At 37.5% G+C, this 26,389-nt stretch overlaps 1 protein-coding gene across 7 annotated transcripts in view; it reads right to left on the reverse strand.

The window, feature by feature from the left end:
- LOC6031670 (dopamine receptor 1) overlaps positions 1-26,389 on the reverse strand; it is a 361,738-nt gene that overhangs the window by 58,559 nt on the left and 276,790 nt on the right. For all 7 annotated transcript variants that reach the window (XM_038248920.1, XM_038248923.1, XM_038248919.1 and 4 more), the window contains 3 exons: positions 19,591-19,783; positions 18,879-19,058; positions 8,664-8,793 (listed from right to left, as the gene is read on the reverse strand). In XM_038248920.1, coding sequence (XP_038104848.1) covers positions 8,664-8,793; positions 18,879-19,058; positions 19,591-19,783 — 503 coding nt within the window. The remainder of the gene's footprint in view (positions 1-8,663; positions 8,794-18,878; positions 19,059-19,590; positions 19,784-26,389) is intronic.

Genomic DNA, 26,389 nt, shown 5'->3' on the forward strand with positions numbered 1-26,389 from the left:
CAGCACTCGTCGTGTTTATCCAACTCGGTGAACCTCGTTGGATAAATGTACGAACTTGTTGCATAAACTACTATTTTTATTGCACTTTTATCACTTAAATATTAAGTTCCTGAATGTTTTTTTTTTTATTTTCAGGTTTTAACCAACTTTTGTAATATAAATTTCGCAAAACGCAAAACATTTAAATTTTGTTTATTGGACTATTGAAAACAAACCCTAAGATGTGGGATCAAAAAAAGGCATATTTTGCGCTTGAACTTAAGATGGAGCAGAATCTGGTACCGGAGTTATGAATTTAAATGAAATATTAGTTTGTTTAGGGCATTTATTAAAACAATCAATTCGAAATAGTAGAAGTCAAAGTTTTAATTTAAAGCCTCGTGGTTTATGCACGATCCATTCGTCGAATCTCTTGTTAAAAGCTTGAGTTTACATGTGATTAATTATTTCTTAGACATGACACTTTTTGGGGGGTTATAGTGAAAGGCAGTCGATTGAATAGAAATAGTTTGAAATTCTTATTTTTAAGTTTTTTTGTCTTGTCGTTTTGTTGCGCAGAAAATTTACTCATAATTTCACGAGAAGCAACTTCAATCGTGTAAGCAACAAAACTTATTCCACAACCAAACGCGAACAAAATCCACACTGGTTGAAAGTCAGCAAAATACAGCATTGCTTCATATTCCAGGGAATGGTTATATTTCGGTGCCAGCAAACTTTTTTCAAGGTTTATGCTGCATTTTTCGATGTATGCATAAAGTCCACTCTCGATGAGAATATCTAGCGTGTGGCGAAAAACCTCCTTCAATGGATTGCGCCTTCCGAGCATGAAACAAACTGGCTGCACGATAAATGGTTCATTTAGGATGGCGTACCGGTGAATCCGCTGGTTCGGATCGTAGTACAGGCCGGCCAAAGTTTCTGCAGTTGACCGTTGGAGAAAGTAAGCATGAACCATGTCCATGTTGAAAACATCAACTGTTGAGTTCACAAGGGCACCTTGAATGACTGAGTAGTTCATCGGAAAGAAATTGTTTCGCAAATCGATCTTGATTTTGATTCCAGCGTCGATCAAATCCTGCACTGTCCGGATGTTTTGTGCCGCAGGTTTGCTGGTCATCATTGAAAGCAGTTTGGTCTCGTAGGCAGATGCCATGAAGAACATCAGCACAATCAACGGCATCAGCAGTAGCTTTTCGAGCTGTCGTGCTCGGTGTAAGTCATGCCTTTCGTACCCACAAACAACCAACAGAATTGGGTCGTTTTCAATACAGGACGGAAATATCAGATGGGTGATCTCAGCCGTGACTAGAATCAACACTAGAGTGGTCCAAACTTGCCAGCTGAATGGCATTGTGAATAGTTGAACCATGGTGAGAGCAGACCTTGGCACAGCAATCAAATCTCCGGTGATAATAGATGTTTCCAAAATTTCAAAGCTTACAAATAGCTTGTCGTTTACTTCCAGTACTATACCTGTGAGATCAATGTCAACTTTTTCGTCTTTCATAGCCTTAAAGTAGCATGGATCAAACATGTTGTCCACTGATAACTTGCAAGAATGGAAAACTTGTTCAACTGTCGTGTTCATGAAATCAGCAGTTTCGCTAATCCAAACTGTCATAATGAATGTATTGCTTGTTCTGTGCATGTATTTGACTGGTTTTCCTCGAAGATTATACCTCCTGGAAAGATTGTTGCTAAACAAATCGTCAGGATTCGGCAGTAAGTTCAGTGTTGTTTTGCTTCCCATGTCAGAGATGATCGTATGGTGAAGTCTCACGTCAATAAATAACACTTCATGTTCTTCGAGAATGCGTAGATATCTTGCATATTTCAAATAATCACCAAATACCGTAAACAAAACCACCACTTTAGAGCTAGGTTTCACATCGATCATTATTCGTACAAATTTACTAAGATTTTGCTTAATGTTTTCACCCTCAATTAGCAAAACCAACGGATATCGCACAGTTTCAGCCCACTCTACTTGAAAATCTACAGTGATGACAGATCTGGTCACGAAATCGAGTCGCGGATCCTGCAACACTTGGCCGAGAGTGTTTTCGAAGGAACTTTCGCGCTGAGTTCCGAAAAATACGCATTGATGAACGCCGGGATATCGCGCGGCTAAGTTCCAGATCACCGATACGAGGTAGTTCGTTAAAGTGACATCCCGTTGGGCAACAGAGTTGGCAAGCAGAGTTGCCAGCAGCAACCTTTTTAGAATCATGACTGCAGTACAAATGATCGTTGGCATGGTTTACAGCAAACATTATCCGTTGAAAAATAAATTGGTGGTTGTAAAGTTACACGTGCCACGAAACTACAATATTAGTATGCAATCAAAATGGAGCTTTTAGAGGTTAAAACATATTTATTGCCTCGTGCCAATAGTGAGAATCATTTGAAAAGATCTACCAGTTATATGCAATGGAGTCTTTTCATACTCAAAGTTTAAAATAACTAGGTCACCTATCCTTATTGTCTTTACTATAATGGCTGACAATGCAACCGTGATATCGATTCCAGCAATAGCAGAAAGTATTTCCCAGAGGGGGAAAATCATCCAATCAAAAGCTTTATCTCTGCTCAACTTTTGCTTTATCATCATCATCATCATGTGTGTCACCTCTAGTGCAGCAGTTGCAGCTGGCAAAATCAATTGAATTAATTAAAACTTTCTTCCTCACACTCTCACATGCGCCGACAGCGAGTTCGATAGTTTTTCATCCGCCTTCAGTCGGCAAATTGACACAGCTCAAAAGTTTTCGATTCTTAGCACTTTTCCCTCAGATCACCGCCCATCACCACAAGGGAAAAGTTCAGTGTCTTGACTTGGGGTGTGTGAGTGTGAGGATAAAGCAGATTAGGGCTACAAAGTTTCACTTTCGGATGTGTGGTTTTTGGGTTCACAAGATCCGGATTGGATTGGTATTGGAAATCACTGTGAGGAGTATCAAATGCCACATTTGAACAGGAGTGGTCGCCTGCGTTTGTTTGCATCAGGTTTCCTATCTCTTTCTAGCATAAATTTTTTGTCAGGCGACTTCTAGCTGGTTTTTTTGACTGACTGCCCGATATGTCAGCAAACATACTTCGCAGGGCTGTGACAGCTACAGCTCGATCATTGTTTGCATCAGGACACTGTGACGAGGAGTTCGTCATTTTTAAGTTAAATTATATTTTTTCACTGGGCCTAGAAAGCCTTATAGGGACGTGGCGTTACATCGTGCTGCCATCTGGTTTTTTTTAAGTGCAAGAGTGGAAAAGTGCTGAGTCATCGTCTAAAAATAGACGGCGTCCTATAGGCCCCCAAAACCAAAGCTAAAAACTACATTCGAGTAGAAGAACTTTGGTGCAAGGTTACGTTTACGTTTTTGCGCGATAAGCGCAAAGGCGAGTGAAAACTATTTGAAGGTTTTTTATAAGAAAATTGATCTTATGGAATAAAAAAAACTAACAGGAGGTAAGAAATAAAAAGTTCTATCGACTGACTTTTTGATTTTTTTGTTAAGTTGCCTTTTTCATTGAAAATTCTGAGACCCGGATTGAAAACGCGAGAAAGAGGTTAGATTGCTAATTTTGAAAATCATTTCAATTATCATTTTTCAAGCAGAGCTTTGCTTTTATGGTAGAAGTGACTTTAAAAAAAATATTTGTCCACATGAATAATCTACATTCTCAATTGATTAGTTAAGTTTTGGTTGATTAAAACATTCCCTTATTTTGAATCAGATAATTAACTGGTTAAAACGGTTATCACAAAAATATTTTCGTTTATATCAATTAAGCTATTTATTTCTTACCTGAAAATTGTATAATTGGCTTTTAATGTTGATTTTATGATGAAATAAAAAAAAAATCAAATTTAAAACCAACTTACTCGCTGTAGGATATAATGAAAACATCACCCCAAGTTTCAGCGCCCTCTAGTGGGGAGTAATTTTGACGTTTGATTGCCTATCTCGCCCAGCAAAATGACGTCGGTAAAGTAGTCTGTTTCGATGAGAAGAAGTGGAAAACGTGGTCTAAAAATAGCGACGCTATCCCCCTATTGATAACCGGACCGATTACAATACCCGACTGTATCTGACTACTGTCGGTGGTGAAAGAGGACGATTTCTGAGACACATTCTTTATCGAACCAGACTGCTATAATTTAAAGGAAATTACTACCTAAATTGATCACAACAGATGTTTGATGTGGTACTACTTTTATAGTGACCAAGGGACACTACAATCGAAAGCCTTCATTTCATGAAAACTAGGAAAAAAACGCAGAAAATGTTTCCAAAGATGCTTTCATCAACTTTTGTCTGGGCTCTGGTCAATATTTTCTTTAATTATTTTTGTTGTTTTTAAATATCTTATTTAGTTTTTTTATGAGCAGTTCTCTCAGATTTCGGTCCTTCGATTTTTTTTTGTATTTTTAAATCTGACTGTAACTTTTTTGGTGCCTTCGGTATGCCTAAAGAAGCCATTTTGCATCATTAGTTTGTCCATATAATTTTCCATATAAATTTGGCAGCTGTCCATACAAACATGTTGTATGAAAATTGAAAAATCTGTATCTTTTGAAGGATTTTTTTGATCGATTTGGTGTCTTTGACAAAGTTGTAGGTATGGATGTGGACTACAGTGAAAAAAAAAAAATACACGGTAAAAAAAATGGTGATTTTTTATTTAACTTTTTGTCACTAAAACTTGATTTGCAAAAAACACTATTTTTATTTTTTTTCATTTTTTGATATGTTTTAGAAGACATTAAAATTTAATTTAATGCCAACTTTTCAGAAATTTCCAGGTTGCGCAAAAAATCTTTGCCCAAGTTATAAATTTTTTAATCAGTACTGATTTTTTTTTCAAAAAATCGAAATATTGGTCGCAAAATTGTTTCAACTTCATTTTTCAATGTTAAATCAAATTTGCAATCAAAAAGTACTTCAGTGAAATTTTTATAAGGTGCATCGTTTTCAAGTTAAAGCCATTTTCATGCAACATTTTTCAAAATAGTCGCTTTTTTCATTCTTTTAAATCAGTGCAAATGTTTGCCCACTTTTGAAAAATATATTTTGAAAAGCTGAGAAAATTCTCTATATTTTGCTTATTTGAATTTTGTTGATACGACCCTTAGTTGCTGAGATATTGCCATGCAAGTGTTTAAAAATAGGAAAATTGATGTTATCTAAGTCTCACCCAAACAACCCACCATTTTCTGATGTCGATATCTCAGCAACTAGTGGTCCAATTTACAATGCTAAAATATGAAACATTCGTGAAATTTTCCGATCTCTTCGAAAAAATATTTTAATAATATAATATTGAATATTTGGCTTTTTTAAATGTTAGTCTTGATTTAATTTTTTTGAAAAGATTGAATTTGAAAAGCAAAATATAGAGAATTTTCTCAGCTTTCCAAAAATATTGTTTTCAAATGTAAGCAAACATGTGCACTTATTTCAAAAAATCAAAAATTGCGACTATTTAAAAACGTCACCTTTAAAATGGCTTTAACTTGAATACGGCGCCTCTTATCAAAATTTTACTAAAGTACTTTTTGATTGCAAATTTGATTTAACATCGAAAAATGAGGTTGAAAATTTTTTGCGATCAATATTTCGATTTTTGGAAAAAAAATCAGTATTGATTAAAAAATTCATAACTCGGTCAAAGGTTTTTTGCTCAACCTGAAAATTAGGCATTTTATGCCCTCTAAAATATATAAAAAAATGTGTTTTTTTGCAAATCAAGTTTTAGTGACAAATGTCAAATTAAAAATCACCATTTTTTTTACCGTGTATTATTTTTTTTTCAATGTAGTCCGTATCCCTACCTACTTTGCCCAAGACATCAAATCGATCAAAAAATTCCTTCAAAAGATACAGGTTTTTGAATTTTAATACAACGTTTCTCGGATTGAATTTTCATTCTTGTTTGTCGAATTAAAAAATACAAAAAAATTGTAGTCTTTCTAGAGAGTTTCATTAATGTACGATAAAATGGGTTCAGTAGGATTAAAATGTTAACAAACAATAATAGTAGTTTATGCAACAAGTTGCAAAAAGAGGATTTTTTCAGCACGAGTCGTACATTTATCCAACGAGGTTCACCGAGTTGGATAAATACGAAGAGTGCTGAAAAAATCAAGTTTTGCAACGAGTTCCATACAACATTTTTTGCAATTCCAAAAAACACACACTGAGTGAAATTTTATGTAAAATTTTCATGTATTTTGTCAATAAATCGTTTAAATCAAAAAAATGTTGAAAATTGTTACTTTTTGAAACAAGTGCTAAAAAGTTCAACTTTTCAGCACCCATTTGAGTGCTGAAAGGTAGAACTTTTCAGCATTTGTTTTGAAAAGTGTTGCTATTCGATTCTGTTATTTTTGGTACAGAATAGTAGACTATTTTGTCGTTCAAGAATGACAGGAAAAGTAAGTACCGTAAAACGGGGTGACTTTGATAGCCGGGGTGACTTTGATAGGTTTGCGATTTTTCCGCAAAATGAAGGGTACAATTAAAATACGTAAGGAATGGTTGAGAAACATACTGACCGTGGTAGAGAAGTGTTCAAAGTACCTCAAGAAGAACTTTTCATAAAATTTTGACAATTTTAAAAAGTTAGTTAACTATAGTTAAGAAAATGATGATGAAATTCATTATTTTAAACTTCTCAAAGTGTCATGATTTTCTCAATGATCATGATTTTTAATCGGAAAACGAAATGCATTTTCGGATTCTTTGGACAATTTTCCACTAGGAGAAGTTTTAATAAGTTTGTAAATAATAAATATTATCTGTTTTTGAAACACAGTTTAAAAAAAAACTTCAAATTTATAGGCATTTTTAGTTGAACAAATTCCATGTAAAATGTGAAAATTTGTGATTCGTGCTTCGAATTCAGTATAAAATGCAATATAAATCGATAATTTTACAAACAAAACTAGTTTTAACAAATTTCAGGCAAAATTCCGACTTTTTAACAATTTTATTTAAAATTTATATGTTTTTTGCCAAAAAGCTTATAAACTTAGTTAAATAAATATAAACATTGATTTTTTTTCCTTAAAACTACATCAGCTACTTTAGTGATGGTACATTTAGCAGACAAATAAGGTTTGAACATCTTAAACATGATTTTAACAAGAAAAACTATGACTATCAAAGTCACCCCGGAATTAAACTTAAGAATTTTTAACGTAACTATTTTTCTAAACATGATTGAAAAAACTTTTTTTTTCCGAAATAGTGCATGGACTTTGTGTGGTCTACCCCAGTACATGTTTTAAAAATAATAATCTTGAGAAAAACCTTACCTGTTGGAAAATATTCTAAAAACAAATTGAAATCCTATCAAAGTCACCCCGGTTTACGGTACCTAGTTTCACAACGGAATTGCAAAAAATAATTTTATACATAGGTCTCTACAAATATTTTTCAAAGTTTATGTTTAACCCAAAAAAATATTTAAAAATATACAAAAATTGAAATTACATGCCATGACTGAAAAAAAACATTAGTTTTCAAAATATCCAAGCATTGACGAAAAATCGCCAGACGATACAGTTTTTTTTGCGACAAACTTATCACTTAGTTATTGTTTTAACTATCGAATTTGGTATTTGGACACTTAGTTATTGTTTTAACTATCGAATTTGGTAGAAAAATTTAAAAGTGTATTTAAGTTAAGATGTGAATCAAATCATATCATGTATATTTTACTATTCATTTTTATGTTTATTATAGCACTTGAAGCAAACCTCACTGTTGAAATAGAAGTGGATTGCATTTGAACCAGAGTCTCAGAAAGAAGAAATTGCGCTCACATAAAACCAACTGTCGGTATGAATGTTTGATTCCCAAGCCACGTGGCTCGTTAAAAAAGTACGACCAGTGCCGGTAAAGCTTCCGGTGAGAACGTCTGAGTTTCAAAGTTCTGTTAAGTTTGGACTGCAAAGAAAATCGTCATTAAAATTCCAGCAAACGATCGGTAATAAGAAAGTTTCTTTTTCTTACTCCTTGTTGAAGTACCCTTGGTCGGACTGGTTTCCACACTTGACCGAGGGAAAGCACTAATTAAATTCTTTTATTCATAAGCTCGTCTTACGTGGTGCAACAAGGAAAAGTTTGCTACACGATGCTGGTTTGTTTCTCGGAATGTTTTTTTTTGTGTTCGAACTTGAATCAATTAAAGCTTCTTTCCCAACAAAATATCTTTAAAAAGACAGCAATATGAATTCTTCGAATTTTAATTTTTCTTAGAGCTGTCAGAGGTAAAATATGCCTAGAATTTATTATCTTTTCCCAGTTTTATTTTTGGTCCCTTTTACCCATGATAACGTCAGTCTAAAGGTATGTTTTCGAGTAAAACAAAAAATATGAAAAAAACCTGTCAACCATATCGCATCGTTTACGTTCCCGGTCAACACCTCGGAGCAGGTTCCGGTGGGATGAAGCCGTCCGTACTTTGCATTCCATGCCCCGTCAACCTTTTCTTTCCCGCTTCCTCCATTTCACCACGTGGCAAATTCCACGTGCTGCCGGCAGGGCTTGCCATACTGTTCTGACAGCGGACGAAGATTAATAATCGTGATGAAATCTTCTTCATATTTTTTTGGGTTTCATAGCAATGGACCTCGAATGAATCCCCCTGCTTACCTGAGCGGATCCTTGATGTGGATGTACCGGTCCAGCGAGATGGCGCACAGGTTCAGGATGGAAGCGGTTGAACACATCACGTCGAACGCCACCCACGTGTCGCAGAACTGGGCCCCGAAGATCCAGTAGCCTAGAAATAGATAGTAAAAAAAACAAAACAAAACATAACATTTTTAATTTGGAAATTTGTTTTGAAAACTGATTTAAACTTGGGATTTGTGTGTGTGTGTGGTCCAATCCAATACCGGCTAACCGGTAGCGAAATTATGGGAAAGTATAATTTGTATCAGACTTTGTATATGCTGAATGCTGATACAACTTATCTCAGTCCCGGGTATTAGGTGGTGATAGCCCTCGCGCTGCTTCCAACGACCCATTTCAGAATGGCAGAGATCCTAGCGGCCCAATTCCGAGGTCGTTGGGCATTGTTCGGCCCCGCCTTAACATAGAAGCAAGCACCAGATGGATCCTTGATCTATCTTAAGACTCCCAATCCCTTCAGGCAAATCAGGGATCAGAGCGTATTTAATATGAGAAGAATACACAACATGTTTTTATAACCTTCAGATGGCCGACTGGTTAGAGTCCCAGACCATCAATCCAGAGGTGTGAGTTCGAATCCCACCTGATTAAGTTTCGTTTTTGTTCCAATTCCTGATTCCAAATTTCAAAGGTACCGACCGGGATTTGATCCCTGAACCTTCTGCTTGTGAGGACTGATTTAAACTTGTGATTTGAGATCAAAAATAGTTTATTGTTAAAACACTTGATTTTTAACCTTCTATAACCCAACCTCGCCTTTAGACGGTCTTCGATCTGAAAAATCGTCAAAAATCCATTATTCAACCAATTTTTGACCTTTGCCAATGTTTTTTTTAAATTTAATTTTTTAGGTGTCAACTTTGACTGTGTTTCCCACTAACATTTTATACATCTTAAGTCAAAAGAAGTAAGCAGTAATTTTTGTAGTGTCCCAGTCTATGGCTCTACGCATTTTTTATAATTTAAATGATAATGGTCCCATTCTATAGCAAAAAATGTGAAAAACAAGCAAAAATTGAAAAAAGTGACTGTAAAAACATGAAAAATTAGATAGGCAAAACGTAATGAAAGGAGGTGGTAGAATAGGTCAAATATTACCAAAAACAAAGATAAACTAAATAAGAAAAAAGCAGAAAATGGAATAGTAAAAATAAAACAAGAAAAACATAAAACAAAGAAGTAAAGTTTTTCGTATAACAAAAGATGCTCAAAATGACCTCCAGAACACGGGAAAAATAAATTTTTTCTTAAAAATGGGCAGTAGAGAGTTAGGTTTGTATCTTATACCATTTTTCCATGGAATGAGAGATTGACAATATCAATTTTCAATGTAAATTTGCTATCAAAATATTGAAGGTTTTCTAGTTAATTTATTGTTAAACGGCTTTTCTTTTCATTTCTAAAGTTCTAAATCTTCTAAATGCTCGTTATTAATATGATTGGAAGGAGCACAATTTCACAATAGTTTTTTTTTCAAATTTTGAATGACAAAATTTTTAAGCCTCCAAAATTCTCAACCAACTTAACAATTAAACAATTAAACAATTAAACAATTAAACAATTAAACAATTAAACAATTAAACAATTAAACAATTAAACAATTAAACAATTAAACAATTAAACAATTAAACAATTAAACAATTAAACAATTAAACAATTAAACAATTAAACAATTAAACAATTAAACAATTAAACAATTAAACAATTAAACAATTAAACAATTAAACAATTAAACAATTAAACAATTAAACAATTAAACAATTAAACAATTAAACAATTAAACAATTAAACAATTAAACAATTAAACAATTAAACAATTAAACAATTAAACAATTAAACAATTAAACAATTAAACAATTAAGAGGCAGTATTTGTAGATTCTGCTCGGTTTGTTCTAGAGCTCGTATCGAGGTGCTCCGATTCGGATGAAACTTTCAGGGTTTGTTTGTCTATACATGAGATGAAATCATGTCAAATATGAGCCCTCTACGACAAAGGGAAGTGGGTTAAAACGGACATTGAAGTTTGAGGTCCAAAACACATGAAAAATCTTAAAATTGCTCGCATTTCCGTAAAACTTCATCAATTCCAACTCTCTTAGATGCATTCGAATGGTCTTTTGAAGCACTTCAAAATGTGCCATAGACATCCAGGATTGGTTTGACTTTTTCTCATAGCTTTTGCAAATTACTGTTAAAAATGGATTTTTTTAAAATCTTAATAACTTTTGCCAACAGCCTCGAACACCCATACTCCCATAGGTCAAAAGTTAGGGAATTTCATGGACTACAAGCCTACGGTATTAACTTTTTAGCCAATCGCAATTTTTCTCATAGTTTTACGATTTTTCTAGAACAAACATTTTACAACGTTAGTTTTTGCCCTGTAGACCAAGAAGACGGCACTTTTTGGTCTCAATTTTGTCATATTCGGAATCCTCGGACAATTTCACGTAAGTTAGAAGTATCGGAGTTGTAATATTGATTTAAAAAATAATTAAATAAAACATTTTTGAAAAAAGAAATAGATCTTATTTACCCTATGATCAATACGTCAAATCTGCCCACCATTGAAAAAACGGCTAATATCCACTTTTGGCAAAAACGAGATATTAGCACCAGGTTGTAGAGGATGTTCCAACGCTTCTTCTGAACCTTGAATTTCACAGAAATAATGTTTAGATTTGGCTGCCGATGCGAAAAACCAAACGGCTAATATGCCACTCTTATGGGAAATTGCCTTAACGGAGATTTTGTGACAAACACTAAAACGCGTTTTTCTCGGAATACTTGATTTGGCGAAAAAAGCGAAACTATTGGCACTACGCCCCCCGGGGCATGGCCTTCCTCTAACGTGGGATTTCTGCTCCAGCGCCTCTGACAAATGCAAATAGCCTTCAATGGCAGAATCCTAATTGCCGAATTTTTTTAATTCTAAATGGTCAAATAAATTAAAATCGTGGGTTTATATTAAAAAACCTACTAATGTAAAATGGGTATCAAAAAGATCGGCAAAAATTTTATGCCCTTCCGATGCCACATAGGTTGACTTAAGAATTTTAATGGTTCGATGCCTACAATTTTCCGACGACGTATTCCGGGTTGGTATTCAACGAAAAATCTATCTTCGAAATAAATACCCCAAAACGGTTGTTATACCCACTCCAAAAATGTTTATTAGCAATTTATGGTAATATATTGACATTTAGTTGAATTAAAAGTTTGCAAAATTAAGTTTAGATAAGTTTTATATAGAATTTCCAGAGTTATATAAACTTTTATACTAAGTAGTTAGTAAACTTTATATTCAATCCCAATTATTTTTTTAATCTGTCAAGGATGCCTATTTGAAGTTGGGAGACTTGATTTATGGTGATTTGTCAACAGATAACATTGTTTATGTTAATTTTTCGAAAGGTGTACAAACTTTTTTTGCACCTTTTTTAGTTTCGTAATAGTATTTGTTATATAACTTTTTATAGAAATCATCTTTTCATGAGTTTTTTGTAGCAAAATGTCTGGCATGAGTTTCTGAACAAAACGTAGTACTAGGTTTCTGTCAACATTAAATTGTTTAGATGTTTCATCACAATATGTGCATAGTGCCCAAGGGGTGTAAATACTTTTTTTACATACTGTATGAGAAAAAGTCAAACCAACACCCAACCGGCGGTCGCATGATTTTGATGCATGGCGGCATGAAAGTATATCAGAATCTGCATGAAAACTGTCCTCATGCATTTTTTGCGATATAGGGGTATGACATTTTTGCCCGTTACCGACAATTATCGACATTACCGACGGCAGATTGATTGTATTTCAGAAAAAAAAAAAACCTTAACAGAACGAGGATTGAACCATCAACTTCTAGGTTGCTGATCCGACACGCTACCACCGCGCCATGGACGCTTGATGAATGGTGAGGGACAGAGCGCGAACATAATGTTCTCTCTAGATTGTTGCTCGGGGACGCGCCAGCATTCTATGTGTTGGTGAGAACTGCAGATCGCTGACGTGTTTACACGCGGGCAAAAATGATCTATGGGCTTGCTGCAAAAAATGTAATAAAATATAACATTTTCTGCAGCAAATTCACTGTTGCAGATTTTGAGATATATTTTTCGTTTGGGTGAATCCTGGATGTCTATGGCACATTTTGAAGTGCTTCAAAAGACCATTCGAATGCATCTAAGAGAGTTGGAATTGATGAAGTTTTACGGAAATGCGAGCAATTTTAAGATGTTTCATGTGTTTTGGACCTCAAACTTCAATGCCCGTTTTACCCCACTTCCCTTTGTCGTACACCCAAACGGCGGTCGCATGATTTTGATGCATAGCGGCATGGAAGTATATCAGAATCTGCATGAAAACTGTCCTCATGCATTTTTTGCGATATAGGGGTATGACATTTTTGCCCGTTACCGACAATTATCGACATTACCGACAGCTTTTTGGTTGTATTTTACAAAAAAAAACCTTATCAGAACGAGGATTGAACCACCAACTTCTTGAATGTTGATCCAACACGCTACCACAGCGCCATGGACGCTTGTTGAAATGTCAGTGAAAGAGCACCAACATATTCTTCTCTTTGGATTGTTGCTCGGGGACGGGCCAGCTTTATATGTGTTGGTGAGAACTGCAGATCGCTGAAATATTTACACGCGGGCAAAAATGATCTACGGGCTTGCTGCAAAAAATGTTATAAAATGTGACATTTTCTGCAGCAAATCCACTGTTGCAGATTTTGAGATATATTTTTCCTTTGGGTGTAGAGGGCTCATATTTGGCATGAGTTCATCTCATGTATAGACAAACAAATCCTGAAAGTTTCATCCAAATCGGAGCACCTCGATACGACCTGTTTCACATCGGTGAAAAACTCGCTCTTAAACAATTAAACAATCAAACAACAATTAAGTTTCCAAGTGTAATGGTAGGATCCCAAAAACGTACTCCGTGTGGAAATAAAATTAGAGATTTAATATTTTAAAAATCGCATTCAAATTTTATGGAACAATCTCAAAACAACCGTCTCACTTCAAAGCAAAATTGCATCTGTTACCAGCGATTACGGACCTCTCAAATTACGGATGCTTGGGCAGAGGTCGGAGAGTGCCTCTCATCGAAATTTAAGAAGCTTAAAAGCGTGCCAATAGATGTTCCCGTCGGTTCGGATACAATCTGGACCATTCCGAGGAGAACAGCTGCAGAAAGTGATTGAAGTTGACAGCAGCCGTCAGTAGTCGCCTGTGTGCGCTTGCTCGTTTGAGTAAGTGCTCGGAAAATTGACAAGAAGTGTTGATGACCGGGAGCTCCGCCAGCGTGCTGTGATGCTGAAGAATCGCCTTGGGCATTGGCAGCCGACAGCCATTTCCGGAGGGTTTCCCAGTGGGGGAAAATGCGTCTAAATGAAAATGGATGTTGTGCAAGTACTACACCAGAGACGTTTTGTTTCCCAGAACGGGGGCACGGGCCTCGAAGAGAATTGTTGGGAAATGTAGGGATTTTCCGGCAGTATCCTGGGGGAATTTTGGCATCAGTTCCAGTGTCTAAAATAATTTGCAGTTGTTCTTGAAATGATTTTCTGTTTACTCAGGGGTTGCACAAGATCATTGTTATTTCATAATTGGTAGAAAGTCCATAAAATGGATTCATTTAAAATTGTTCCATTATTCTTTTAACACACAAATATTGGAAAATTTGCTAGAATTAAGTCACACTGTAAAAAAATAGGTTTAGGCATTTTTCTAAGTCCTTGGACAATCTCTAGCCCAAGAATGTCCAAAGTTTTTGGGTCAAATTTGAAGCTCTCAAGAGCTTGCGGGGCCAAATATGAAGAATTGTTTATTTGAAAAAATATAAATTACGTTATTTCAATCCATAAAACCGAAAAATACATCTATCCATCTTTTTTTTATTTTATGTATTTTTTTTGGGTGTTATTGCCACTGAAATATCACAAAACACTCAATATTTTCCAATGCATTAAAAAAAACCCAACAAAATAGCAGAAATTATTATTCATAAGTTTGTAAACTTTGGTTTGCACCGGAAGCAGAACAAGATAGCGCCGTAGCAGCTGGGCACCGAATTGCGGCTGAGGAAAAAACAAAGGCCAAAGTGCCAACCAACATCAATCCCTTCCCTACTATCTCCGAGAAGGCCGCGGATAATCGGCTCCCCTCCCACATTTACACACAAGATCCTCTGTAATTACACTTAGCTTTAAGAAAAATGTAATTTCAATAGCCGACTCGGTCCTAACCAGGTCCCAGTACCGAAAAGGACCTAATAAAAATAATTTTATGAAAAAAAAGGTTTTAAACTTGTATGAATTTTTTTATTCATGATTTTTTTGATATAAGGTTAGTCGTCTACAAATAATTTTGATAGAAGCTTATACACCACGGTCTGGTTAAAGCCCAATTCCCTTTTGGCTGAAAAGAATTGTATTTGTCAAAAAGAAATATAATGAAAATGAAAAAAGGTTTCTAATTTAATGCAGATCTATTTTCACCGAGAAAATATAATCATAATTCGTTGCAAAATAATTTTTGAACAATTATTCCCCTAATTTCAATAAAATTTTGGTCAGCATGAATTTTGATTCCATTGTCGTGAGTTCGAATCCCAAAGTAGAAGGTTTCTAAAGTGCAAAATAAGTTAGAGGCCCATCATATTTAAAACTTGTGCGTTATGACTCGTGAATTAATATGGAATACATTTACTTTCAATCATTACAGTAGTCTATAGTCAAAATGAACAAATAGTTCAATTGTTACTTATTCCCAAAAATGTTTGATGAAATTGGATTGGAAAGCCAAACAACTGTCTAGAAGACAAAAATTAATCCTGAAAAATTGTATTTCTAAAAACACCCTAATTGTAAACCATCCTTATTTTCAACCAAGTCAAGCCTTCTTATTTTCATTGAAAATAACGAATTTGAATTCATAGTTGTTAGCCACTATTGCTAGTATCAACCACTAGTGTCTTCCTTTTATCTGCAAGGACTGCGTCGCCCTAGGCCTCTGAGTGTAAGAGAGTATGGCACGGAGCGACGGCACCGAATATCCATATTGACATTTAGAATTTTAGGGTGCCCACCACGGGATTCGAACCGGCAACCTCTGGATCGTGAATCTAGTGTGCTGAATAGCAGGGATGGCAAGTCACAAAAAAAAAAATCGCTTGCGAACTTTCTTCACCCGCTATAGAGAGAGGAGGCGTAACAGGCAAATGATCAGCTGAAGATTTTTTTAAATTTCCTTGTGTATTTCACTTAAATTAGTTTATTTGGTTTTTTGACAATCATTTTCCATCTTAAAAAAGTGACAGGCCATTTTTTTGATGAGTGACGTTACACCTGCCAGTGTTGTAGAGCAGTTCTCTCAGATTTCGGTCAATCGATTTTTTTTTGTATTTTTAAATCCGACTGAAACTTTTTTGGTGCTTTCGGTATGCCCAAAGAAGCCATTTTGCATCATTGGTTTGTCCATATAATTTTCCATACACATTTGGCAGCTGTCCATACAAAAATGATGTATGAAAATTTAAAAATCTGTATCATTTGAAGGAATTTTTTGATCGATTTGGTGTCTTCGGCAAAGTTGTAGGTATGGATAAGGACTACACTGAAAAAAATGATACACGGTAAAAAAATTGGTGATTTTTTATTTAACTTGTTGTCACTAAAACTTGATTTGAAAAAAAAAAACACTATTTTTATTTTTTCATTTTTTGATATGTTTTAGAGGACATCAAATCGTCAACTGTATGCTATCTTGTGACATAGACCATTTTGGTCAAAAATGTGTTAATGATGCCGTTTTGTTATACTTAACAAACACTACAAGATGCTTTAACCCGATTTTGGAAACTCGCTTCCGTTTCCCGGATATCGCAATACACACTTGTGACATAGACAAATTTATCATCACAATGATCGTGCACACTTGTGACACGTCATACATGGTGTTGGAAAATGTGGAAAAAATTTCTTGTTTTTTACAAATTTATGTTGATACACATTTTCTGAAGGCAATACAATCTTTTGATTTTGAAAATATACTGATTAAGTCAGTTAAACCATTGATTTAAGTCTTTTTTAGTTTGTATGGAAATTCTGTGCACACTTGTGACACGTAGTACAATTTTACTTTCGAAACACACTTTTGACACGTGCTTTTCAAATTTTTGATTACATAATTTACTGTATCTTTTAACTGGTGTAACCAAATGAGTTGAAACTTGGAGCGTTTGATAAGCGATAGTATACGAACCGATTGCTTCAAAAAGTTTGGCTCTACCATTCATAGTTTTGAAAATATTTATCATCATACTTTAAAAATCGATTTTCTCGAAAAGTACTAAATGGTCATTGTCACAAGATAGCACATAGCTGACGAAATGCCAACTTTTCTGAAATTTCCAGGTTGTGCGAAAAATCTTTGACCGATTTCGTAGAGAATTTCTTGGTAGTGAAATCTTTGTTCCGATAATCAAGATGATGATTTGATTTCCTTTTGCCGATATTTCGTGTGCTAGAGAGGAGAGCCACGCTACCATAATAAAACAATTAAACAAGCCTAACATTTAATATGGTCAAAAAAAGTGTCGCGAGCATTGAAAACTTTGAAAACGATATAAAGCTTAGAAGCTTCGAAAGCTCCTATTGGAATCCAATGAACTCTGTTAAATAAACTTACAAAATCACGACAAAAGGAAGCCTACTTAAAGGCGATTTTAGGAGCACACGGGAAACAAATTGTTTGTACCCGGATGAATGTCCTATGTCACAAAAGTTTTTGCATAAACATTGGACAGTTATGCAAAAAACGGACAGAGCAAAAGAAACCGAAAAGCTACGATATCTTACATGTTGAAGGAAACATCGGTAGACAAGCTACTACAAACGAGTATAAGTCGAGCCAAAACATATATGCGCCAGCATTCTCGCACCACTATTCGAAGCTCAACTTGACAAGGCGAAGCGTCGAAAATCAATGCAGTGTGATTTTTTGGCGATTTTTCCGATTAATATTCATGCTGTATCGTCTTATTTACGAAGATGAAAATGACGTCCAGCCATAAAGTAAAATCTATACCTTTCTTTATTAAGAAAGGCAAATGATTTCCAATATGTGATTTTCCCAAGATGGTCATTATACACAATTCCATATTTTGTGTGAAATTTCGAATTATAAAAGCGAGTTAACTTACCCCAAAAAGTAACTAGGGGAACAGCATCTAATTTCAGCGAGCCTCGAATGTTGGCAGGTCATAACTTTGACATTCAATAAAAGCTAGCTAAAAGCGTTTTCAACTGAAATCGAGTGATAAATAGCTCAATAAGAAGTGAGCAAGCAAGTTTCTATCAAAAGTTCTGCAAAATTAGTTGTTTAAATAGTGAAAATCAGAGTTAGGAGCGAGTGCTTAACCTTCCAAACATACGAGAATTTCCCCTAGTTATATTTTATAAATATGTGTTTGTAAAGTTCATTATAACAATTGAGCAACCTCTTGCCAACATCCCGGTTCAAGGGCATCGAAACCCTGCCAAAATTGCTTTTCATAAACTAACGAACGGCAGCGTTCGGTCGGCCCTGGCTAGTATTCATTTCAGAGCACGGCTTGTGCCATATGGTAAATTTGAACATTGACTGTGCCGGAGGCCCTCGGTGCACTTTGGAGGCCCTGTCTCCCCCTCTCTTTGGCCTAGTTTTGTACCATCACCAGGTGCAAGTTGTAACAGCAGCGCAGTTCATCGACTTTGCTGGGTAAACCTTCAAGTAGATTGCAGTTTCGTAATTTGATCGTTTACCCGGAGTGACGCGCTGGCCATTAGGGAATCATGGTGGGAAGGGTTAGGGTGGGAAGGTTAGCTATTAGTGGCAACATGGCCGACGGGCACGGGGAAAAGTCGATTACCGGCCCGGCGTTGAGCCAAGTCTTGATGGACATCATCCGCCTTTGGGGGTTTTGGGGAAACCTGTTCAAAACTGCCATTTAAATGGCTTTGCATTAGCAGGAGGAACTTTTTGCCACCAAAGTTGTGCTTTTTAATCATTCGGTGTATTCATCCAGAGCGTAATTTCTGGGACGAGCTTTGGCCATGCCCGTGATGGATGGCCACCACGGTGACTATTTTCATTAGCGAGAGCAAACTTACCCAATAAATCATTGACACCGGCGAACGTCATCACCAGGGACGCGACGAACAGGTCGGCGATGGCCAGCGACGCCAGAAATAGGTTCCCGATCCGCCGCAGGCTCCGCTCGGTGTAGATTGCTATGCATACTAGAATGTTTCCCGCTACCGAGAGAAATATCACAATCGACAGGAACACGCCTGCAAAAACGGGTGAGAAGAAAAGTTTGCATTATAAGTGAAACACAAAGCGATTTTAAAAATACTTTAACTTTCTACTTTTTTGCGATCTATAAAATACTTTAACTTCATTTTTAGTAGCCGGTAGAGTCGGGTCTTTTCAGAGAGCTAGAGTTGGAGTCGGCAAATTTTTAAAACACGAAGTCGGAGTCTTTGTCCAAGTTGGAGTCCTTATCGAAGTCACAAAATCTTCCGAAGTCAGATAGGGAGTTGACTAGTAGTACAGACCCGTAATGCTATGCTAAGTCGGATAAGGAGTTGGCAAATTTTCAACATCTCCGTGAATTGTTGTTAGAGTCGGGGTTTTTTTTATAGTGTCGGAGTCGCTTCAAAAGCTACCCGCCTTCATTGCCCTGGTACCTGTTTAGAATAATTCACTCATAATTTTTTTAGACTCTGATTACTGCAATCATTCAATCAAAAATTCATCCCACGATTCCCACCACCAAAAATATCGTTCTTGCCTTACATCCACCACGCGCGTCATACCCACCTAAACAGGACATCGACAGGGGTGACAACGCGTCCACGTCGTCGTCGTCGCCTCCATCATCGGGTCCCCCGGCCACACCCCCGCCAGCGGTGCCACCCCCGCCGCCTCCTCCCCCTCCGTCCCCGGAACCGTCACTCTGATTCGCGGCCGCGGCCGCCGCCGTCAGATTACATATTGTAGTTGCCGACACCACCTGTTTGAAGAGAAAAAAAAAGAGCGCAAGAAGAAGAAAGAAAACGGAAACACTAATGTTAGTCAAGGGAAAACCAACCAACCTCGTTGAGGTTTTGTATATGAATCGCTAATGGAACCGAAAAGTGATGGCGCCAGATGCTCTGTGCGCCCGCGGAATTAATATTTATGAGCGGCTAACCTCTCCGAGAGTTCGGGAGAAGCTGGAAAGATCCATAGCAAGTGACGAAAGGCGAAGAAAGTTAAAAAAGACAGAACAGAAATCGTGTTGTTCAAACTAGCTCACCTTTTGTCATTGGAGCTGAGGTGGCACATCGATGAGTTTTTTTTTCAAAATTTAAATAAGGATGAGCTTAGTTTGGCTTACTATACATCAAATAATTAACAAAAAGGAAATGAGAAGTTAAGTTTAAAAGATGTCCAACTCAGCTTGGGTGGCATTATAGCTTGGGTGTCACTAAATTTTCGCAAATAACTATGGAACTGATAAGCAATCTTCCCAAATCGTCGCTGGTTTGATGCTGCCGAAAATGGATTTCGAACAAATGCGTTTCTCGTGGTTTTTGCGGTTTCTACTTTCACCGCAAATTTAACCAAACTGAAGAATGGATTTGAATCATCAATCACCGTCCGTTAAGCCCGGGCTTTGAGCTTGATAGAATAGATTTTTTTTTCAATTTTCCCTTCAGAATTCATCCCGCCATATACGTCTGAAATCGAAATATCATGCGTCCCCACATTTGTTACAATAATCACATCCACAGTGCCTCAATAGGGGGATGGCGTCGCTATTTTTAGACCCCGTTTTCCACTTTTTCTCATCGAAACCGACTACTTTATCGACTTAATTTTGCTGGGCGAGATAGGACGCCGTCTATTTTTAGACGATGACTCAGCACTTTTCCACTCTTGCACTTAAAAAAACCAGATGGCAGCACGATGTAACGCCACGTCCCTATGGAGTCATGAAGGCTAAATTCAACCAAAAATTTAAATTCAACAATGCCAGCGGGGAAACAAGGGTACCATTAGGAAGCGAAACGTGCATGGCGAAGGAAAGGTTTTTTTGGGGCTTAAAATCGATATACTGCCGGGTTTCGGGAGGGAAGGGATGCTGTTCAAGTGAAAGCTTGTGCCCCTGAGCAGAAGTCATTTGCAGCTGGAGCATGCTCCAGATTAAAGAGTGGAAGATTCTGGAAGGAATGTCAAATTGTAGTACTTTGGATTGTAGTTTTGAATGGATGTGCTTGGATGATGTTTTTGAAATGTAAGCCAACATTGTTTTAACCAAAGTTTGTAGGTATCTTTCCTTTCGCTTCAATTTGTAGAAACATGAGGTAAATAAATATTAGAATCAAGAAATTATTTCAATAATAGATTATGATCAATTGGTATAAAAGAATGAATAAAGCAAACACAGAGCAAGTGAACATTGATTCCCTATATAAAAATGGGTCGAATGTTGGAACTGGACTTGGTTTTCATACTGATAGGTGTGATCAGGTCAGAAACATAAATATGACTTAAGTGGTCATATCTTGAGGCAGGGTTAACTGATATTAAAATTACAGAAATTGTATACTCCATGTTAAATTACAAAGCGTATTTGATCATTTGAATTTCGCATCTTCGAATCTCGAAAAATTCGAATGCTGGATAATTCAATCGTATTACTAATGTTTTCATTTCAACCCTTTTCGTTCGTTGATTTCCGAGCAGGTGTTTTCGTGCTTGATAGCTGTCAGTTGTTCTAATCAGAGAATTTTGATTCGCTAATTCTAATGCAGTTTCATTCGAATTAATTAATCCGCTCTGTAGTCTTCAGTCATCTATTAATGGCTTTCATCAACTGTAAACGAAACACATATGTAAAATCTGCTCTAATTTTTTGTTCTTTGTATTCACGTAAGATTGTTCTCAACATAAAATTTTGTATTTGTTTATTTAAATTTATCTTGTTAAGTTTTTGTTTGTTCCTGATAGTAATTGGCTTATTCTATCGCCTCCAATCATTACGTTTTTCTTATAGTTTTTTTTATGTTTTTTAGTCACTTTTTCACGGAAAGGGGATCGATCGCCAAACCAGCGACCGAATTTTACTGGGTTGGTTTTGCTGATATCAGCGAAATTTTTCTCTAAACCAGCGAAATTTTTCGCCGAAAAAGGTGGCTGCGCGAAATCAAATCCAGCAACTTGGTTTCGCTGGTTTGTTATTTCCGAAACGGTTTCTTTTCCAGCGAAAGTTTTCGCTGGTTTGATACACATCCTTCCGACAGCCGTCATAAATGTTTGTTATTGTTCACGTTTGGAAGCGATTTGTGGCAATCGAATTGCTTTAGGGGTTTTTTCAAAACAAAAAAGTATGAAAAAGTTCTGCATCAAGTGTTCAGCATTAAAATACATACTCAACAGGTGATGGTTCTTTTCAATGAAAAGAAGCACGTTTCCATAAAGTTCTCGCAGCAGAAAAATACGGTGCAGTGAACCTGGAGATGTATTTGTACTGCTGCATAGATGAGTGCACAAATTGTCGCAGGTGGCAACAAGAATCGTAGGCGAGGAACTTGACCATGGCCACGGAACAGTTTGTGCTGTGGCAAGTAAGTACAACCTGGCTGGACTTTCTTTTAATTCTGCTTCCTTGAATTGTTTCCCAAAACCAGCACAATAATCTACTGGTTGATTTTGGTGCCCTGCCGCTTTTTCCAAACCAGCGAGAAAAATTTCTGATTCTAGCAAAACTGATCCCCCAAACAGCGACATTTTTCACCAAACCAGTGTTTTTTTTCACTGGTTTAGTAGAATTTCATCGGCTTCCAAACCAGCGAAAAAAATTAGCAATTCTAGGTAATTTTTGTGCAGGCTGAGAAATTAGCGACATTTTTCGCTAGTTTTAGCGAACTTTATCGCGATTTGGCGATGGATCCCCTTTCCGTGTTCATATTTATGCTTGTTTTAAACATTGCCTGCTATAAAATGATACCATTATCATTTTAGGCAGGTACATATTTTATTTAATGTTTTTGTCACACCTCCTTCAAAACTGACCCGAAAAATCAGGGGGCTAAAAATATTTTTTAAAAAAACTTCAAAAGTTTCAACGGAAATTTAAATGCAATCAGCTGACATTGACTTAAAATGCTCAATTTTTTGTTTTCGTCAAAACTTACTTTTTTTTTTGAAAATAATGATTGCAAAACAACTGAACTAGTGTAAAATGCATTTTTAAACACATTTTCCATTCAAATGTTGAGACTGTGGCTTGTTATTAAAACTTGACCCCGGCCAGAGCCGAGAGACGAAAACTTTGAAAAATGTAGGAAACATTAGTGAAAAACACTTCCAAAGTTGATCCCCGAAAAGATGACATTTTTATAAACATTGGCAAAATCACATCAAACAAATCCAATTTCCAACCCTATAAATATCATTATTTTCTCCCTAATATTTTGAAAAGGCCAGATATGAAAATACACTTTATGAGGCAAATTTCATTAATTTATTCTCGAATAAACCAAATTTGTTTATACTTATTTCTTTTATAATTCTACTTTAAAATAGAATGTGTTGCGACGGAGCACGTCCCAAATACGGGCGAAGCAATCCCCTCGTACTACGTCAGTACACTCAACCCCCGGTGGTTGTTCACTTTTTCGTTCGACACTTTTTTAGTTTGTACCCCGTTGGTTGGTCAAAGTCAAACTAAAAAGTGACGAACTGTCACTTTTTACACGGCGCTCACGCACACTATCAAAACAAATGATTGGTGGTTCGTTTGACAACAGTTGGTATCAAACCAACGGGGTATTTTAAAATCCGACTGAAACTTTTTTGGTGCCTTCGGTATGCCCAAAGAAGCCATTTTGCATCATTAGTTTGTCCATATAATTTTTCCATGCAAATTTGTCAGCTGGCCATACAAAAATTATGTAAGAAAATTCAAAAATCTGTATCTCTTGAAGGATTTTTTTGATCGATTTGATGTCTTCGGCAAAGTTGTAGGTATGGATACGGGCTACACTGGAAAAAAAGATACACGGTAAAAAAAATTGGTGATTTTTTATTCAACTATTTGTCACTAAAACTTGATTTGCAAAAAAACACTATTTTTTTAAATTTTTTGATATGTTTTAGAGGACATCAAATGCCAACTTTTCAGAAATTTCCAGGTTGTGCAAAAAATCTTTGAGCGAGTCATTGTTATCCGAGCATTCGTTGGTGAAGGTTGTCTGAATCAACATGACTCGTCGCGTCCCGGCGCAAAACGCCGGCAATATTGCCCTACCTGCGGCTCAAGCAGGCAAAAAAGTGGGAATTTCCAAAAGGAAGGTTGAGGCCTCAACTGATGGCCAAAAACCGGGGATTTCCAAGAGGAAGGTGCTTTTGGAAGTGACATCGAACAGCAAAAAGACGAAAAAGAGCGACGGTACTGTACCGATGGATGAGGAGGAGGAGAACTCTTCGTCGCACGAGGAGCAGCTATTGAAGAACAACAAGTTCGCTGGACTGCCTGACGAGGACCAGGTAGCGGAAGCAAAGGAGAATGAAGTGAAACAGCGAAAGGAGAAACTGCCTCCTTTTTATGTGAGGCAATCAGCAGCAACGATCGACTTTCGTGCGGGGCTGGTTGAACTCATCAAGTCTGGGAAAGTCCAAGGCAACATTCGTCTGTGTCAGGACGGATTTAAGGTGCTGGTGCAATCCAGGCAGCACTATCAACTGGTCAAGGATTACTTGACCGAAAACGAGGCGGAGTACTTTACCCATGATGTCGTCATGGATAAGCCGTACAAAATCGTCGTCAGAGGTCTGTACGACATGCCAGTGGAGGAATTAGCTGCCGAGCTAAAAGTTTTGAAACTGGATGTGTTGGCCGTGCACAAAATGAGCCGACGCAACAAAGACATCAAGTACCGTGACCAGCTCTACCTGCTGCATTTGGCTAAGGGATCGACGACGCTTCCTGAGCTGAAGGCAATCCGAGCGGTTTTCAACATTATCGTGTCGTGGGAGCGATACCGACCAGTGCATCGTGACGTCACACAATGCTTCAACTGCCTGGGCTTCGGGCACGGAGGTAAGAACTGCCACCTGAAGCGTCGTTGCGCCAAATGTGGTACCGATGCGCACATCACATCCCAGTGCATCCAAGATTCGCTGGTGAAGTGCCTCAACTGCAACGGTGAGCACTCGTCAACCGACCGAAAGTGCCCCAAGAGAGCTGAGTTCGTGAAAATTCGGCAGCAAGCATCGACGAAGAATCAGCCTCAGCGTCGTAGAACTCCTCCAGCCCTGGTGGAGCAAAATTTTCCACCTCTTCAACCGCGACGCCAGGTCCCGAACTTGGCACCGTTGCCGTTGGATCCCAGGAAGAGAGCTGAGATGAATCATCCACGGCCGGGTTCCAGCCAGGAGCCGAGACCGCCACCACCGGGCTTCAGCCAGGAGCCAAGACCAACCCAAGAACCAGCAGTTGAGGAAAATGGTAATGATCTTTACACCTCAACCGAACTCCTCAATATTTTCAAACAGATGTCCGCTGCACTGCGTGGATGCAAAACCAAGACCCAGCAGATTGAAGTGCTGACCTCGTTCGTCATCCAGTATGGATCGTAGGTCCCTCAAGCTGCTGAATTGGAACGCTTGCTCCATTAGGAGGAAGAACTTAGAGCTGGTGGATTTTCTTCGCGAGAAGGAGATCGACGTAGCTGCCATCACGGAAACTCATCTGAAGCCCGGTGAAAAAGTTTATCTGCAAAACTACAAGATCGCGACGCAGCTCGATAGGACCACCTCTGGAGGAGGAGGTGTGCTTGTCGCTGTTCATCGTGATCTCAAGCCACGCCGGCTGCCACACTTCAAGCTGGACATCATCGAGGCCGTTGGGGTGGAAATTCCCACTTCGGTTGGCCCAGTACTCTTCATTGCTGCATACTGCCCACGTCAGGTGAATTCCAGAGATGGTTCAGCAGCAAAACTGAAGAGCGATATCCAGAAGCTGACACGGCGGAGCGCAAAGTACATCATCGCTGGTGACCTCAACGCGAAGCATGAAGTTTGGGGCAACAGCAGGAGGAATCGGAACGGAGTGATTCTGCACAACGATCTGCAAAACGGATACTACAACGTTGTGAGTCCGGATCGTCCAACGAGGGTGGCTCGGTCTGGGAATCACTCAATCATCGACTTCTTCATTACCAATATGGCTGAGAACGTGGCTCATCCTGAGGTGTTTGAAGAGTTGAGTTCTGATCACTATCCGGTGGTTGTGGAGGTTGGAGCTTCCGTTACTCCGCAGCGGCAACCAACCCGGAAAGATTACCACAACGTTGACTGGCAGCAGTTTCAGCAAGTGGTAGACAGCAACATCGACTATGATCAACACCCGGAAACTTCTGCCGATATTGATCGTTCGCTGGAGGTGATCCAGCAGGCTATCAACCAAGCAGAGGCTGCCAACGTTCGGGAGGTTCCTGTTAATTTTAAGGTAACTGATATTGACGTAGATACTAAACACTTGATTAGACTTAGGAATGTTTATAGGAGACAATATCAACGGACTGGGGACTATGACAAAAGATTTCAGTGAACAATTTGAACAAAATCA

This window comes from Culex quinquefasciatus, chromosome 1 (assembly GCF_015732765.1).
Source record: "Culex quinquefasciatus strain JHB chromosome 1, VPISU_Cqui_1.0_pri_paternal, whole genome shotgun sequence".
NCBI classification, from domain to species: domain Eukaryota; kingdom Metazoa; phylum Arthropoda; class Insecta; order Diptera; family Culicidae; genus Culex; species Culex quinquefasciatus.